Consider the following 19080-nt stretch of genomic DNA (forward strand, 5'->3'; position numbering starts at 1 on the left):
GAGGAATTACTACTTGAAAACAAAAAACAAAAACAAAAAGACAAAAGCTCCTCTATCTTAAGGTTTAAGATGGTGACTAAACCCAGTATGTCAATCTGAATTTCAGTTTGATGTGAATGCACCAGGCGTTTGTACAAGTTAGGTGAAAATAATGCAGATTTCAGATGTAAGGGCAGACTCTGACTGAGAGCATCAATCAGATGCAATGACTATGTGAGATATTTATACTTTAGGCCACATGCTGTCATGTTGCATATGAAACTCCCGCTGAGGTCAGTGGGAGTTTTGGTAAAACCTGCAAGAAGGACCCAGTGTATATTACAGTGCTTATCTATAGTTATATTTTAAAGAAAGTGATTTTAGTGTTTGTGAAAGTTGCCAGACTGTCGGCAGTGGAGAATTAAGTCCTCTATCCTCAGAACAGCTTCAATCTAAACAGCAATATAAGTTTCTCTATGTCGCATCATCCACATGCCTCAATCTTGACTCCACATCTGAGGCCAGCTTAGTCTTGATGGCCCATTCAGTCCTTAACCTCTCTGTTGTGACCTTGAATAAGGGCACTGTGGTGATGAGGTTTTTCATGCTGGTGATTCCTATTAACTGAAAACTGAGACACAAAGTGGGTGAGGTAATATCTTTTACTGGACCACCTGCTGTTTGTGGAAGGGATAAGCTTTTGAGCTCCACAGAGCTCTTCCTCAGGTCTGGAAAAATTAACTTGAGTGTTTGAGGTGTTTTAAACCTCCACAGTTTAATTTATTCCCCTCTTCTACAGAGATCCATATTTTTAACCTTTCTGTTATGAGTTTTCAGTAGAACAAAAATGACTAGTTAGTTGCCAGGAAATCTGGGATCCACTCAATCCAACATTAGTTAACTTAAATTCTTACTCAGTGGACAAGGCCAGCTCTAGTAGGAACAGGTGACTTCAACAGAGTTGCATCTACTTACACCGGGCTAAGTTTAGCCACTATAAATTGTACTTTTCAGTATTCTGAAGTTCAACTGCACCTCATATCGTGGTCCAAGCTGAGCATAATCTCGTAGTTTGTCTTTGTCGAGACGAGTAGGTACTTCGATAATATCATGAGTCTGAAGCTTTATAATTTTGAGAAGGGAGGTAAACATGCTTTCTGGAATGATCTGCAGAACCTTCACAGAAGAAAGCAACACAGACTCAGTGGATAATTCTTAAGTGTTAGCAAAAGCAATTCAGGAATGAAACGAATACATCTCGGTACACGCCTACCTTTCTTACATAGGAAACCAACTCGCCAGAGTAATACTGCGAGACACTGAGAAGGTCAGGGCTGTTTGCTTGATTAATACGAAGCAGTGGCAAGTCAAGAGCAGATGCAAGCTAGAAATAAAATTTATAATACTTTAACTGCCTCATTTTGAGATTCTGCTACCAAATATACAATTTAAAAATCTCTAATTCCTCATGAGCCTCTAAAACCCAGAATTCAAGCTGTCATTCTCCCGCTAAAAAGCAGATACAACACCATCATTTTCTCCTGCTAAAATATCTTTTAAGAAAAAAAAAAACACTTCTGAAGCTGATGACCCTACACCCATTTTGTTCTAGTTTTGGTGGTTTGCAGATCACGGGCAGCAGAAGAAAGCATTTTGTTTTCTTATGGTCTTGTTCTCCTGCCCCATGTACTCATTTCCCTCAATCAAAAACATTTCTCATTCTTAATATTGCGGTGAAAATGTATCCTTCTAAATCGACATCAGATCTGCCTCAAGGTGGGTTAAGTGCATCAGCAACATCGCTTCCATCATATATTCAGCCTCCTCTAGTTCCTGCACAAAGAGCCACATCTGTGTTCAATAAAAACACCAATGTCTCCAGCTAATGCTACTAGATAACTGGACTAATTATTAGGGAAGCAGTGTGGCTTAGAGGGTAGAGTGCTGGACTTGACCTCAGAAGACCCGCGTTCTATTCCTGGCTGTGCCACTGGCCTGTTGGGTGTCCTAGGGCAAGTCACTTCATTTCTCTGAGGCTCAGTTTCCCCACCTGCAAAATGGGAATAATGAGACTGCCCTCATTTTCAAATCTACTGATAAGAGTACTGGCTATTATTAATATGAATAATTAATTATTAATATGACTGGGTGTGTTCCATATATAAAATTATGTGCAACCTGTATTTAAAAAAATATTTAGGTCATTTTACTATGAGAAGTAATGGTAATCAGAACTAGTCACAGCTAAACACGTATGGTCACGTACAAGTGGTCATGTATACAGATAAATTCTAAGGTCTAATTAATAGATGAGTTAAACATGGAATCATATTGTTGGCATACCTGCAATGATAAAGTAGGAGTCATTCATTTAATTCACGCTTACCTTTAGGAAAGTAGCTCTGAGTTTAGTTACCATTGATGGGCTGGCTCTTATGCTTTCTTGCATGATAGATGTGAAGCTGAAAAAAAAAAAAAAAAAAAGGTAAAAATATCAGGTCCATCATCTCGAACTATTTCTCTCTTGTATCACAGTCTAATGCAGAAATTGCACATGAAGTCAGTGGAAGTTACACCACAAATGAACTTGGCCAACAGAGATGCCTTTTGGGACAACAGTTCAGTTAATATAAGGTAAGTGGTAGAACAAGATAAGAAAGTGTCAGACACTCAGTAACACCCAGTGCAGCGACACGCCATTTATACTCTTGTGGCAATGGTTTGCCCATTTGTTTTTGGTCAAAACAAAACAACCCCGGAAAAAGTCTGTATCCTTGTTAGCTGGAAACCACTTAACAGGCTAAACCTTGGTCCATTTTAATCTTCAAGGGTGTTATAATTGGGTTAAGAATAGATAGCAAAATTGTAGTATCATGTAACCCTCTCTTAGAAACAAGCCCAACAAGGGTCCATAATTCCTATTCAAGGCAATGGGAGCTGACTGCTCAGAACCTCACAATATGGCCCTAGGCATTGCTACTTAGAACAAGTTGCAAGAGTTAACAGCATTTGCAAGTTTTGTGCAAAGTTAGGAACGGACATGCATGCAATTTCTCCTGAATGGAAGAGGTTGTACTTCAACAATGATAAATGGGAGAAAATTCAATCTTGTGTTCCTTTTATTTAATTAAAACAAACAAACCCTGGTAACATACCTGTCAATTAACTGCCAAGCATAAGAAAGATCACCAACTATCTGCATGGTGATCAAGACCTCTTCCTTAATGTTGATTGTTCGTATCATCTGATGGAGAAACTTGCGGGTATCAGCAAGAAACTGACAAACTTGCAGATTAGATTCCAGCTGGTGAAATTCTTGGACCTGTGTTAAAACAAAGTCTCCATTTGTCTTTTTTTCTTTCCTCCTCAGATGATTTGATAAAAAAGATTCAATAAGTTTACAATATTTTTCCTGCTAAAACAAACACAACAGTCATCAAAACCCTCTCTTATTTTGGAATGTCACTAAGGAAGCAATTTGGTGTTTGCTCTTGTGTCCTGGCCAAATTCTAATATGGATATTTCTCTTTTGCCGCCTACATTTCCCCATGCAGTTTCAAACAAATTTGGGTTTTCTTTTCACATCCTTTCCTAAACTGATGTATAGCACTTACCAAGTGCTGTTTAACATTAGTTTTATTTTGTCTTAAAGGCTACTGAACTTCACGGGGGGGGGGGGGGGGGAATTTATTCCTTTATAGCCCTTATCCTGCAACCAGATCTTTACAGGTGAACTCTTATGATAATATGGAGTGGATTACAGAATTGGGGCCTGTATCTGTATAAGAAGTTTAAGTTAGAAAAACACATTGTGATCCATCTGGTTGAAAGGCCAACATAAGCTTATCAAATGTGTTTTCCAAAGATGCTACACAATATGGCTCCCAAGTCCCTGTCTTTACCTCCTCCAATGCCTGTATCAGTTGTACAGTTTTTCTGCCTGCTGCAGTGGAGTCGTCATAATTTAGAGACATTATTTGCTTGGAGATCTCTCTGAACCAAGCCTGCAGGTTTTCTGTTTAACCAGGAAAAATTTTAAATTAGTGACTCAATCCCCACAAACACAATTGAAGATCTGATTAATAAAATGCATGACTTGCCTTTAATACTAAAAATATTAATCTTTCCTAAAACATATAGTAAATAAACTAAGATTCTAAATTTTGCTTTTAAAATCCCAACCTCTCAACATGTGATTTTAAAGGGGTATGGTCAACATAAAAGTCTCATGCAATATTTAAAATTTTTTTTAAGCTGCAGCACCACTACCAATGTAGATTGTAAAACCTGAAATTAAAAAACCCCAAACACATTTATCATCAGTGATGCTGCTTGTTTTGGTTTTGCTTTCTGCTACGTTTTTACAGTGAAAGTAGCCAGGGCTGTTTCAGTTTCTGGTTATATGGTGTTGGGTTCACAACAAAGAAGGGACACGTTTTTCCTGTGATTAATATCCCATAGTGGTCGAGTGATCCGCAGCCTTCTTACAGCTCAAGAACATCTGGAGCTCAGCTGCCTCAGAGGATTCTCCAGATCCGCTGGCCAGACACCATCAGTAACATCCACCTCTTGCAGCCAACCAACATCACCAGACAGGCACTGCAGTGGAACCCCAAGGCATGAATGAATGAATGATGAATATCCCATAAACATTTTATTTTCAGCATTATCTCTCCCCTCACCCCCAAAATATAAAACTTGCTTATTCCATTTGTTCGTTTCATTTAAATTACCATTTTTCTCCACTCTTGTAAGAGGTTTAACTCCTGAAAAGACATCAGCAAGTTCAGTCATCCTTTCAGACCCTTCCTTTTTATAGCTCTCCCATTTAGCCTGCTTTTCTGACAGCATCTGCTTGAACATCTATTGAAAAATGAAACCTTCAGTTTATGAATTTGGCACTAATGCAAACTGCAATATCATTCAATTTTAAATAGGGCTGGCAAGCGGTTAACACGCTGTTAAACAAGAATAGAATACCATTTATTTAAATATTTTTGGGTGTTTTCTACATTTTCAAATATATTGATTTCAATTACAACACGGATTTTTGATTACAGGTATTTGCACTGTAAAAAAAACAAAATAAATAGTATTTTTCAATTTACCTAATACAAGTACTGTAGTGCAATCTCTATCATGAAAGTTGAACCTTACAAATGTAGAATTATGTACAAAAAAACCCCTGCATTCATAAATAAAACAATGTAAAATTTTAGAGCCTGCAAGTCCACTCAGTCTTACTTCTTCTTCAGCCAATTGCTCCGACAAACAAGTTTGTTTATATTTGCGGGAGATAATGCTGCCCACTTCTTATTTACAATGTCATCTGAAAGTGAGAACAAGCGTTCTAATGGCACTGTTGTAGCCAGCGTCGCAAGATATTTATGTGCAAGATGTGTTAAAGATTCATATTTTCCTTCATGGTTCAACCACCATTCCAGGGAACACGCATCCATGCTGATGATGGGTTCTGCTCGATAACTATCCAAAGCAGTTCATTTTCATTATCTGAGTCAGATGTCACCAGCAGAAGGTTGATTTTCTTTTTTGGTGGTTTGGGTTCTGTAGTTTCCACATAGGAGTGTTGCTCTTTTAAGACTCCTGAAAGCATGCTCCACACCTCGTCCCTCTCAGATTTTGGAAGGCACTTCAGATTCTTAAACCTTGGATCGAGTGCTGTAGCTATCTTTAGAAATCTCACCTGGAATGGTGGTTGAAGCATGAAGGGACATATGAATCTTGAGCACATATGGCACGTAAATATCTTTCAACGTCGGCTACAGCAGTGCCACGAGAATGCCTGTTCTCATTTTCAGATGACATTGTAAACAATTCTATTGTTCTTTGAATTTTGTGAACTCTGCAGTGAAAGTGTTCTTAAAATGAATAACATGTGCTGGGTCATCATCCAAGACTGCTGTAACATGAAATATATGACAGAATGCACATAAAACAGAGCAGAGAACATATAATTCTCCCCCAAGGCGTTCAGTCACAAATATAATTAATGCATTATTTTTTTAACAAGTGTCATCAGCATGGAAGCATGTCCCCTGGAATGGTGGCTAAAGCATGAAGGGGTATACGAATGTTTAGCATATCTGGCACATAATTACCTTGCCATGCCAGCTACAAAAGTGCCATGCAAATGCTTGTTCTCACTTTCTGGTGACTTTGTAAATAAGAAGCTGGCAGCATTATCTTCTGTAAATGTAAATGGATTTATTTGTCTGGGCGATTGGCTGAACAAGAAGTAGAACTGAGTGGATTTGTAGGCGCTGATGTTTTACATTGTTTGTTACATAACTGCACTCAAAAACAAAAACAAACAAAATCTATGTTTGTAAATTCACTTTCACGACAAAGATTGCACGACAGTACTTGCATGAGGTGAGTTGAAAAATACTGTTTTATCATTTTTGCAGTGCAAATATTTATAATTAAAAAATAATATACACTTTGATTTCAATTACAACACGGAATACAATATATAAAAATGTAGAAAAACATCCAAAATATTTAATAAGTTTCAATTAGTATTCTATTGTTCAATAGAACGATTAAAACAGCGATTAATCTTTTTAATCACAATTAATTTTTTTGGAGTTAATTGCGTGAGTTAACTGCGATTAATTGACAGTCCTAATTTTAAATAATGCTGAAAATACTCAGTTGGCTGGAACTGATTCACCATGAACACAAGAACATACATTAAAAGGTATTAGTGTATGCTTTGAATCCAAATAAGATCTCGCTAGTATACTACATACAAACTTAATAGCACTTGTGAGGAAAAAAAAAATACAGCTATCAAGGCCCATGTGTAGTGGGAGAATGCTAGATATACTGTATGTTAAAGTGTGCTTATGTCAGATGTACTGTTGATTTTTTGGTCACTAACAGAAAGATCTACTAATTTTTTATTTGCAGAGATACTGTGAGAGCCTGATTCTCCACTGCTTTACATCTTGTGTAAAGATTCATGCCTGTGTAAAGAGAAACCGTGGTTCAGGAAAGCATGTGCTTAAAGTTAAGCATGCACTTAAATGCTTTCCTGAATCAGTGCTGGGAGTGTAAAGTACAACCAAATCAAAATAGTTGTATTTTATACCCACTTTATATAGGTGTTAGTGACTTCCCACTAGAGTGATCTTTCATAATCAGCCCCAACTGTCCTTTGGTTAAAATAAAGCCTAAAAGAAGAATATATACTAAAATAAGAATTATGCAGCTTCTCCTAGTCAGCTTCTCGTTTGCCAGTTATCAGTTAGATAAACCAATATGCTTAGCAAATGTGTGTTGGCTGAGAATGAAATTTGGCAACCACTGAGAAAGACATGTACAAGGCAATTCCAAGGTGCAGAATCTGCCTCTCTGATTGAAAACCCAGGTCAACGAGAAGGAGGCTCATTTGCTGATATTAGTGGATCATACAGTTTTAATTGTTCTATCAGCATTCAATGCCCATTCCTCAGCACTATGTCACAGTTGAGGGGAAATAATTTTTTAAAAAATAGCTGTCATTGACATGTTACCTCTTTCAAGATGAACTCAAACTGTGCTGTATCCAGGAGAAGCTGGAAAAGGATCTTGGCATTGTATTTGGAATCCGTTAGAATTTGATCCTTTATTTGACGGAGACGCTTGTTATTTGGGTCACAAGCTGCAAATGGAAGGACAAAAATTCTGTACCACTGGAGAATGCATTATGCTTGTTAGAAATGAGCTTATTTACAAATATTAGTTTCTGAAAAGATTGAGAGAGACGGGGTAGGTGAGGTAATATCTTATTGGACCAACTTCTGTTCGTGGAAGGGACTGATATCCTCCAACTTGCCACCGAACAAGAATGATATGAATAGTGGCAGTGGAAGCTTCCCCCGGTGCTCTACCGATGTACCTCACCCCTGACTTGGAGGGACTATCTGTAGTTGAGAATATAGCTAAGTCTCAAGGTACATTCAGGTTTTGTTTGCTCTGCTGAGATTGCAAAGGCACATTTTTTAGCTGTGATGGTTGTTTTGATGCAGGCACCTTATTATCATTAGGTGTTTGTTTTCTTTTAAATACCTAGAGCTGTAAGCCCTCTGGTGCTAGACACTATATGAACGTAACAAAACTTTTGGTTTCTAAGGATGTGCGATACCATGACATTAAAAAGTTAGATGCAACACCCTGAAAATGATACTTTGTTAAATAGCAAAGCAGAAGAAATAAGCCAGTCTCCCTGCTCATATGGTTCAACCTGCATGGGCTAGTTCCACAGAATCATGATTTCACATTCAAGTTTTTAGATCTGTGTCTAGTTGTAAGAATAAACATGTGACATGGATACTATTCTGAGGTGAAATTTCAAGAAGTGGGTTAGTAAAAGACCACTTCTGCAAGTGACTGAAAGTAATGGTTGAAACTCCGCTGGCTTCCATGATGCCAACATTAAAAAAAAAGCTCCAGTCATCATCTAACATACAGAATTCTGTACTAAAAGCCCAGTGCATAGCCTTACCTGAGTCAGCAGTGTGAAGCATCAGCCAACGGATTGCAACATTGCAGTCTCTTAAGCAGTTGAGCAGCTTGGGAATATTATCCAGCACTAGCTCCTCCCTCAGACAGCCCTCTTTGAGAAACTGCTGCACTTGAGTGTGCACACGCTCCGTGACAGCAGCATACCGGCTTGCCTTTGAACATACAATTCTTTCATCAATATGGAACAAGGAAACATTTATCTGCTATGTGCAGCACTGCATGAGCACAGAGTGAGTATGAGTCAAGTAACATGCTGTAAATTGACTATCCACATAGTTTCTCTGGGGATGGCCAGGGAACACAGTTCAAGGCAGACTTTGTAATTGAGTCGTGAGATAATGTAATCTAGCATCTAGAGTCGAGGACCTATACATGAATGACAACATTTTAAAAAATGCCGAAGTGGTTTAGGAACCTGGATCTTTGGCTCCTAAGTTACTTATATGCTTTCAAAAATTTTACCTAAAAATGGTAGAACCACCCGGCTGACAATGAAAAGTTTACTGTCCATCCACTAGAAAGAACAAAGCAGTAATAAAATACACTGTAAAATTGGAAATATTTGCTATAAATCAGTTGTTGGCTGTATTAACAGATTAAGGAAAAATATGTTTGCAAATATTAATTCAGTCAGTTTTTTAAAGTGAATTTCTAGCAGTTTCATTTAATATCAAGGTGATTATTTCTTGCACATGATAGTTGGGGGCTCCATCTTGGGACAGATGTTTATATGTAGGTATCTAAACATGCAGACAGGTGCGTAGGCGCTTTTGAACATCCCACTAGGAACCTCACTGCTGTTGATTTCAATCCCGCATGTGATTAGATTTAAGTGTATGGATAGTTCCATTGAAGTCAGAGTCACATGAGAGTAGTTTAACACAAATAAGCAGACAACTTTTTTATGCTATGGTATACTTTTATATTTTGTAACCACTCTGCAGACTAATGGTTATAAACATTTCATGAAGATAATTTCTGACTAGCAAAGGGACAGATTCTCTGCTCAGCATAGTTGCTCAGCTCCAAACAAAAGACTAAATCCCTTAGTAAAGCATCTTGAGTACTGCATAACATGATGTTGGCTGTTGGCAGCTATGAACTCAACTCAGAGCACTGGAACTATGAGCAAGAGACACTTAAATATTTACTACAGAGGGTTCAGACTTTGAGACTTGAAGCCATTCTCAATGTTGACTCACCCGAGTTATGCATTAGAGAAAGAGGATCCATGTGCTAGTAAACACATGGAATACATGTGAAATACCCACACAACTTGAATCTTACCATGAATATAAAACTTCTATTTACTCACCTGCTCTTTGATGTTTGCAAGATCTAATGTGTAGTTGAGGGCAGTTTTTGCAGCCTTGTAAGGTTCCCATGCATCAGTTAGATTTACAGTGATTCCCATATAAATACTAATAACCTAAGGATGGGAGCAGAAACAAAATTTAAGTTGTGGTCATTCTTATTATGGAAGAGAAATGTTCTCCACCTAGAAGCATGAACAGAACAAGGTAGTTCATGGGTTAGAATGTTAGAAATAATTAATCTGTATTCAACCTCACATACAGATGAGCTACAGACAAAAGAAATGTCTAGGCTACATCCTTCTTCCCTTCACCTTCATTGGAAATCCATGATTCTTAGACTCTTCCTTTCATTTGAAAGGACAGTGGCCATTTGAAATCTAGTCAGTTTTTTAAAAAGTGAATTTATAGCAGTTTCATTTAATTTCAAAGACAAAGTGTTTCTACCATTTTCTAGGACTTTGCAATCACCTTTTCCTGTTTTTCCTCCCTCTCTCCACCCCCAACCCCCTTGTTGCTGTGTGAAAGCCCCACAGAAGCGACAGAGGACTGGACCATACACAAAGGGCTGTCAAATGCATAATGCAGACGAACTGAGAACACCTCTCTTTTCCTCATGCGCTAAGTTTAATGTGAGCTGTTACTTGTAACAGCAGTAGGCACAATGGTTTCAGACAGAGGATGGGACTTTAAAAGGAGCCAAAGGGAGTTGGGTGCCTAACTCATTTAGGCTCCTTTAAAAATCTGAGAAGCTGAAGTGTGATTAAGTTCACTGGGCGCTTTTCATTTTTAGGCTTGTGTAAGGTGCTTGACTGGAGGTGGAAATCCCAAGTTGTAGACGGAACAGGGCAGCAGCAGTGAAACTTCACTACAAAACACCTCCACTCTGACCTGGTAGGGTCATCTGTAGGAGTGAGTGGACAGCTCTATGTATTTTCCCCATCAATCCTCGGTCCCATCCCAAGAATACAAAGAGTTCATTAGGGCTCATTGTGATCGTGTTTTGTGTGAAGTGAGGACCTGCCTAAAACCACTGGATCACTAATTTCACAAATTACTGAATGTCCTTTAAAGATTAAGATTTTCATTCACTAACCACTAAATGCTGATTTGAATCCAGCCTATAAGTGGAAGGCTCTATCATAACTGATCATTCCATCACACAGTCAGCCATTTAAATATATTCATCATTGTGGAGTGCAAGATGGTAGCATCCTTGAAAACCTATAATGCTAAATTCTCCCTTCAGATATTAGTATGCAGTTTCCACAAAGACAATGGAAGTAGTATACTTGTGTCTAGAAGCTACAGTTCCTATTCTTTCTTACAGTGCCTGCTATTATTAGTTTTTCCACTTCTTGTCTTTTTCTATCCTGCTCATACAAAACACAATTGGCAGCGACTGGACATTTGTAAGATCACTTGTTTCCACTTTTCTTTGTTTAGTAAGACTCTCTTCTTAGTTGTAAGTACAGCTGTAAGGACAGAGATCTCCATCAAAGGTAACAGGTGGAAGCTTCTATTCCATCTGCACTTGACCATAAATGAACTGTATGTTCATAGCGACTAATATTCACAAGGGATATTTTACTGTGTCCTTTACTCAATCAACATGCTCCAAACAAAGCATAATCTAATCTCCCTAAAGGAGTTCCTATTCTATTCTATTCTCTAAAACAGTATTTTCTGCAAGGCACACTTCAAAAAGGTACTTCAAATAAAAGTTGCACTGCAGGTTTAAATCCAGCATGCAGTGTAAGAACAACATAAGTATTTACCCAGTTATCTGGAAAATATTTATCCACTATCTCTCTCATTTTTGCTTGTTGGGTGTGAAGAATAGAAGGGTCAAAATAGAGAATCACATACAGCATGGCAGCTTGAGTAGCCAGAGCAGTGCTGCGATGCTCTGGTAATGGATATGCAGAAACCTAAAATATGGAAAAAACAAAGCATATGCAAATATTAGTATGGTGCACTTAAGAGCACAGTACATTCATACCATAAGGCTATCACCTGTCATTTGGGTATCTTGGGCATGTAAGTCTCAAATCCATCCATCCATCATACTGAGCCCTTTACATCCTGCATCTCACTAGAATATGCAAGCTAATTTACAGATGCTGTCCAGATTTTATAAAAATATTACCTTGTTGTAAATGATTCAAAGGCAGGGGAGAGCATGCCTGAAGCAAAGTGCTAAAGATGGACTGGAAGAAGTGGGCCAAGAGGGAGGCATTTGGAGGGACTGGGAGTTGGTGGGACGAGTGAGGTTAGTATCAGAGAGAGGCAGAGACTGCAATAATCCAAGCACAAGATAACTAGACCAGTGGTCCATGAGCTTCATTCTGGTGGTCCACGGATAGTTCCCTTTAAGGTGCACACCTGGGCGGCTGCACATGAGAGAATGAAGGGCCACCCACCTAATTAGTGGAGCCGTGCAGGCATGGCTCCACTAATTAGGTGCCTGGATCCTGGAGAATAAGCACATCTAAAGGTGATGTGGTGGCCTTGCGGGGGAATAGGAGGTAGGTGGGAGGGGGCAGTGGAGTGAGATGAGGGGGTGGGGGAAATTTGAGATGTGCAGGGCTCCGGCAGCCAGAGAAAGAGGTGACTTTCCTCAGCTCCAGGGCTGCAGCTGCCGGAGAGAGATGGCTCTCCTTCCCAGCCTCAGCTATGTGGCTGCTGTGGTGGGGGAAGAGACCCCCCTCCTTTCCAGCCCCAGCTCGGGAGATGGTGCAGTAAGGGAAAGAGGGCACATCCATCACATTAGAAAGGTAAGACTACTGATATTAAAATGAGTTGTGTGCTTTTATTTGTAGAACAAAATAACGTTATTATTAAGTTTTTTTATATACAGTGCTTTTATCCAAAGCACTTTACAACAGTTAACTAACGGTACAAAGAACATTTGGAAAGATCATTAAGTGGTCCGTCAAGACCCTCAGCAATTTTCAAGTGGTCCGCGAAAGAAAAAAAAAAAAAGTTTGAGAACCACTGAACTAGAGTATGGAGAATTGTATTCCTTCACTTCTACATTGATATACTGAACAAATTCCGAATATACCAATAGGGTCAAGAAAGTGCCTTTTTATTAACTGAAACCCCTTAAGAGCACCAAAACCCACTGGTTAACTCACCTGGTTATATATGTCATCAGATCTCAAGCGGCCAATAACCATGCTGATGAATATTTCACTTATGGGTACCCTACTGAAGTAACTTTCAGGATAGTTTAGAGGCCTTTTAGCTCCTGGTTGGCTTGAGTACCCAGTGCTTCGAAGCAGCTTACATATATCATCCATATTGGAATCAGCAGATCGAGCAGCACTAGGTTATAAAAGAAAAAGGAAAATGTATCTACATGAACTGACCCATTAAAAAACAAAAACAAAAAACCAAACATTATTTTCCCCTTACCAAGGAAGGGCAGCTATAGATGCTTATACTGGAATCGTAACTAAGGGTACAAAGCATAAATGAAACAAAGAACCTTATTCATAGTTCACAGAGGATAGAAACAGAAAGCATTCAATTCAGAAGATGAATCTGACATGTTCTTTTACTTCTGAATTCCCTTTCTCGCCCCACCCTCATATTTTGGAAATGAGGAATTTCCACTCTACTTTCTTATGTCTGAACGTTTGAAGAGATACCAGTTCAGGTGTGAGGATTCATTTAAGGACTAAACAAGCATATTTTTTTTTCCTTTTAGCAAACATATTACTGGTGAAAGAGGTTAGATTTATATTCTTGGAGGATTTTGTGTGATTTAACAAAGATTTCTGAGTTCAGCTAGCAGCTCTATTTATTGACTGGACTATTCAGAAGTGTGCTGTAACTGTGGGAAGTACATTCAGGGATAAATGTAGTATCTGGAACTCAGCACATTTCACAAAAATTTTATTGTGCCTTTGGAAACTTATTATAGTTTGATAGCTGAGGGTTACAGTACTGAAGCTCTAGGCAGAAATATTTTAGCCAAGGTGTCCAAGTCCTCATAAGATCAGAATCAGAACAAGTCTATAGTACTGCTTATGCAACTGGATCCAGCAAGCAGCTGGATCTGTGCAGACAGACGTTGGTGCATGAAAGAAGTAACCTTAATGTCCACGAGGCTCTGCAGGGGCACCAGAATCCACCAGGTGGATCTGATTGCAGGACAGGAGCCAATACCTCCACATCCCATATTAAATTAATGCCTATACAAAGAAAAACCTTAGCTAAATATGCTGCATGCTACATTTTTACTATACAAACCACATTTGAATACTTCCTAGCACAAGGATACCTGTATCTATAGTAGGAAACCAAGATTCTCTCTCTGACCTCCCCTTCAATCTTCTGGTCAATGACCAGCAACATGACTCCGTACAAATAGAGAGCTTCACACTGTTGAGAAATAATATGAATTAACAAATTAATGCTATCTAACACTAACATACTTTTACCATTTAATATTTTAAAGTGAATTAAGTGTTTTTACATCTTGTGAAAAGTGGCATATTACAGTGCTTCAATGTTTTGTCTCATCCATTAAACAGAGGTAGCTCAGGCATCACTTCCACACCTGGCCTTGCCAAAGTTAATTAGAAATGGCTACTTGAGAACAAGGCTAAGCATGAGAAAGTATCAGTCTCCCTGCCAATTTATTTATTAGCTTTGCCCACTTGTCTTACTAGTGGAGTGATCTGTGTATGCTTATATTACAGTGACCATTAAATGGTCATCAGATGGCAGTGAGTTTTGGATCACTAATGACCTGGATCTGATTTGAACCACAATGAAGTAAAAATGAAAATGTTTCCTTATCCTCTTACCATTTCCTACAATGGATTCCTAACAAAAAATGAGTCACAGATCTTGAATGCATTTTGTGAAGTTAAAATATAGACAAAAGATAATATGTTTAAGTTAAATTTAGAAAGGGTGGATGCCAAACTATATCTGATGCTAACATAGTTGATGTAGTTTACATTACTGGTTACTAACTGGTAAATACTTACTAGAAGTTGCTTGCCATCTTCATTAAGGAGCACAGTTTCTAATGTTTGTTGAATGTAAATTCCTTCATTGAGATCATCCAAATATCTACAAACAGTAACCAAGAGTAGGTCATTCACCACAAGGAGTCCCCTCTCTGCTACTCAACTGATGTGCCCTTACAAGCAAGTGGGGCAGTTTCTCCTGAAGGTCAACAGAAGAGTGTAGAAGCCCTGCTTATAAGGTTATGACAACACCTCCCAAGGTATAAAGAAGTTCACTTAGCACAGGTTCAACAAGTACAAGTTTCTCAAGCACTGAAAAAAAGAAAGGTCCTAATAATCTGAGGAAGGCACTGGAAGCCTAAGCCCACTAGATGCAGAGTGTCTCCTGCAACATACTGATCATACTCTGGTTCAGTTAATGCCAATGGATTGAAGAGTATTCAGTATCTTGCAGATCTGAGGCCTGTATTCAAGTGAGGAGAACAGCTCCTTTGTAAGCCATCCCTTCACCTCTGTATGGATGGAGGTAACCTAAAGAGCAGAGCATGGAAAGGAAAAACTAGGAACTAGTCAGACTTGGAGGAAAGACTGGAATATTATGCAGAAGGTTAATCAGAGCTTCATCACTGGAGTCTAGAGGGCATTGACAGTTTGACAAGAGACCCAGAAGTCACCTCACAAATATAACATTGTAAATTTCTCTAATAGATCTCCATTCTGTTTTGCAAGGGCAAAGTTGGAAGTGGAATGGTTTCATCTTAATTGTTAAGCAAGGCATATCTATCTAAAAAAGGTTTTCTAGTACCGTCCATCACCACCTTCCACATAAAATCAATAGCTAGGGCAAAGACCCTGCTGGACTTTGTGGAGTCTTTGGCAATTCTCGCTTACATGATTTCATGAGCCTTTTAAAACAGTAACCCTGGGGTAAGGAAGTTACTCTGAAAAAAATAATTTAGGAAAGCAGTGCCATTGGCGGTCAGAGATAGAGAGGTACAAGCTAATTTTTTTTTATCTTAATTCTCATACTCTTTTGCAACACCAAAAAAATGATTTTATAATAATAGATCCCCCTTCATCCACAGACGTCAAAAACATTTTACGAAGATGGGCAAGAATCATCATTTCCAGTTTATTCATAAGGAAAAGGAGGCACAGGTGAAGCAACTTGCCTAAGGTCCATCAACATGTTGGAGACAGTGATAGAAGCATAATACAGTGTTCATTACAGCAAGTCATGCTGTTAAGTAACACAGAAATATTTTGGCAGAAAAAACCCCAATTAAGATCATACAGTTACTGGAGTCACTACATTAACAAATCTTACACACATACCTGTTTAAATCTACAATATATTTATGGACACTTTGAAATGCTAGATAAAATCTTGTCAAAATTTCTATGTTGTTTTCACGAAATTCTTCATCTAAATCCTGTAACTCAGGTTTGGCTTCCAACTTGCCTTCACAGATCTCAGGCCCCTAAGAAGAGGAAATTGATTTAAAAATTATTAAAGAACACTGATCAGAATTATGACTGTTTGCTGTAGGAAACAGTACATGAATTATTACGTATTGAGCAATTGCATCCACCTTACCTACCAAAAAAAGACCATTGCCAAGGTGTGTTCAACTAACTTTGGTTTCACAATTAGATCTTCTCCCAAAAGATATTTTGGACATGTGTACTTATAAATCAGTTCTATAATGAAAGGTTGATGGATTTTACATTTTATTAGGAATTCTTATATGGAAACTGCAAACACAGTAACACTTTGGGTGAAAACACGGTCCTATTGAAGTCAAGCCTTTGCCATTGGCATCAGTGGAGCCACAATTCCACCCTTAATACTTTTGATCCTCCCATATTAAGGCTAGATTCTATGACCTTAAGTGCCAGATTCTTCAAACAGCAGCTCACATAATTAGTCTTTTCTAATCCATATTGTCTCTTTGAAGGCAGCAGAACTATGGGTGTGTTGGCAGGCCCGGGCCTCATGTTATTCTTCAAAATAAACCTGTAGAGTAAGTACGTGTTTACAGATGGTGAGGAAGGGAGGAAACAGCTGCAAAGGGTGCTGTCCACTTGAACTTTATAAAATAAGTAACTTAAAAAGATATTTGAAGTCTAACAGCAGCCTAGGTCCTCATGGCAATTTTTGTGAGTTTTAAAAATTTCTTTTTCTCTTGGTGCTGTGTGAAAGAGCCACATGCAGGACACAAGGACTGACTGACAATACAGGTAAAGCAATGAAACTGACAGCATATAAAGTGCAGCACATGTGAACAGACCTAATGGAGAAAGAACCACCACAGAATTGCTATTAAAAAGGGAGTTATATAAAAGTAGCTTTCAGTGCAGCAGAAGATAGAGAACAGGGTTAAAGCAACCAGAAATGCATCAGGAATCTCCTGATACTACCTGAAGGAACACAGCCATTGTTGACAGGCTCAGAATTTGCTTGTCCTGTCGAAAGTGAGATTTTAAGTACTAAACTATCCTTCAGATAATTAAAAAGGCCTAGTTCCACTTTTTCAGCTGGGACAACCCAACAACTTTTCAAAGAAAGAGAGTGCTTTTTGGGATTTCTTATGTAAGTGCACATTTTATATCATCCCCCTTTTCTCCCCTCACATCCTCCTTTCAAATGATCTGATGGATCCAATGGAATTAAAAATCAAATTCCTGTTGTCCAAACACAAGCTCTAGACTATACTCTGTTTCTGACTCCCAGGAATAAACAAGGCAGGCGAAAAGGTGTGATATGAAGTTTTTGGATTTAGTTCACTCAAGCAATAAAGAGCTAATGTGAAGACATATCCACATTGTAACCTCACTTTGGGTGAATTTATTGCCAATACCAAATTCAGCTTAAAATAAATTGTATTAAACTTTTACATTTGATAGTAATTAACACAATTAATTACTCAAGAATGGCAGATTTAACACATGCATACCAAAGGGCTAAAACACCCTAGAGCAGTGGTTCTCAAAACTTCACCAACCTGAGGACTCCCATTTTGATTTAAAATTTTTCGCAGATCCCCAAGCCCTGGCTCAGCCCCAGGCCCCGCCCCCACTCCACACCACTCCTTCCCCCAAGGCCCACCCCAACCTCACTTCTTCCCATCCCCGCTCCACCTCTGCCCATCCTCTTCCCATGAGCATGCCCCATCCCCGCTCCTCCCCCTCCCTTCCAGAGCCTCCTGCACGCCGCTGAACAGCTGATCCCTGGTGTGCAGGGCGGGGGAGGAGTTGATGAGTGGGGGTCTGCAGACCCCAGTTTGAGAAACACTGCCCTAGAGAAATAGTGCTCCAGTAAGAAAATGATGGTCCAAGAGAGAGATTTAACAATGGCAGAGTAATATTTACCTTAAAGTAACTGAAATCAAATATGATATCCCCATACTTCTGTTGATCAGCCTTGTCTTTGAGCCTAAAAACACCAGGAATAAACTCAGATAGTCTCAAAAGTTCCGCAATGATGGCATTTCCACAAGAAACAATCCGAAGAACTGCCTGGCCACAGTGATTGTTTTCAGCTAGAAAATCAACCATCATGAAGATGACTGTGACAGAGTAGTGATATTATTGCAGTCTGGTTTTGAGTTTCAGTCTTCAAGTCATTTGGAGAAAGAAGTCTAACTGGAAAACTACATGCTCCATTTAAATTACCTGTAAAAACAAAAATCCGCACATTCAGCATATTTTAAATGGCTCAATCTATAGATATTAAAGCAACTCTGGAAAAACTATAGTAATACAACTCTTTTTCATCTTCCATCTACTCTCAATTTCTGAAGTACATAAGCACTGTAGTGTATCTTCTGCATATATACAGTGCTTAGCTAAGCCAACTCTGAGGTTAGATGAGAAATTGTAGCACAATCTCCTTTACCAAAAGATTTCTGGACAGCTGCTAAAGGGCAAAATGATCTAAGCAGATGACAAGCCATGCAGCAGAAGCAAGATACTGACACAAGCTAGTAGTTTATAAAATGAGTTAAGAATAGCACAACCACCTTAGATCTATAACACAATACAGCTAAAAAAAGTGCTACAGCAATGTGGATAAACATTTACATGAATGGAAGCTAATTGCAGCTCGGGGCCAATCATTTATTCATTGCTATACAGACACCTTTTCTATTGTGTTCACATTTCTAGGTCATAGCGATCTCTCTCCAAGTCAGGAATCTTAATTTTATCCAGTTAAAAAGACCCCAAAACACAAAATCACCTTAACCAGATGAAGTGTTTATATTTACCAA

At 38.7% G+C, this 19080-nt stretch overlaps 1 protein-coding gene across 2 annotated transcripts in view; it reads right to left on the reverse strand.

Moving 5' to 3' along the window:
• WASHC5 (WASH complex subunit 5) overlaps nt 1-19080 on the reverse strand; it is a 34586-nt gene that overhangs the window by 13650 nt on the left and 1856 nt on the right. The window contains exons 2-16 of one of the 2 annotated variants that reach the window (XM_039523535.1): nt 18182-18484; nt 16145-16290; nt 14828-14912; nt 14113-14213; nt 12962-13151; nt 11600-11752; nt 9824-9937; nt 8489-8660; nt 7518-7645; nt 4713-4842; nt 3882-3994; nt 3135-3301; nt 2366-2441; nt 1253-1363; nt 1015-1155 (exon numbers count right to left, since the gene is read on the reverse strand). In XM_039523535.1, the coding sequence (XP_039379469.1) occupies nt 1015-1155; nt 1253-1363; nt 2366-2441; nt 3135-3301; nt 3882-3994; nt 4713-4842; nt 7518-7645; nt 8489-8660; nt 9824-9937; nt 11600-11752; nt 12962-13151; nt 14113-14213; nt 14828-14912; nt 16145-16290; nt 18182-18370 (2016 nt within the window). In that variant the 5' untranslated portion in view covers nt 18371-18484. Of the gene's footprint in view, nt 1-1014; nt 1156-1252; nt 1364-2365; nt 2442-3134; nt 3302-3881; nt 3995-4712; nt 4843-7517; nt 7646-8488; nt 8661-9823; nt 9938-11599; nt 11753-12961; nt 13152-14112; nt 14214-14827; nt 14913-16144; nt 16291-18181; nt 18485-19080 lie in introns of those variants that run through there. The other variant, XM_039523536.1, reaches the window with a different exon arrangement.

This window comes from Mauremys reevesii, linkage group 2 (assembly GCF_016161935.1).
Source record: "Mauremys reevesii isolate NIE-2019 linkage group 2, ASM1616193v1, whole genome shotgun sequence".
NCBI lineage: Eukaryota > Metazoa > Chordata > Testudines > Geoemydidae > Mauremys > Mauremys reevesii.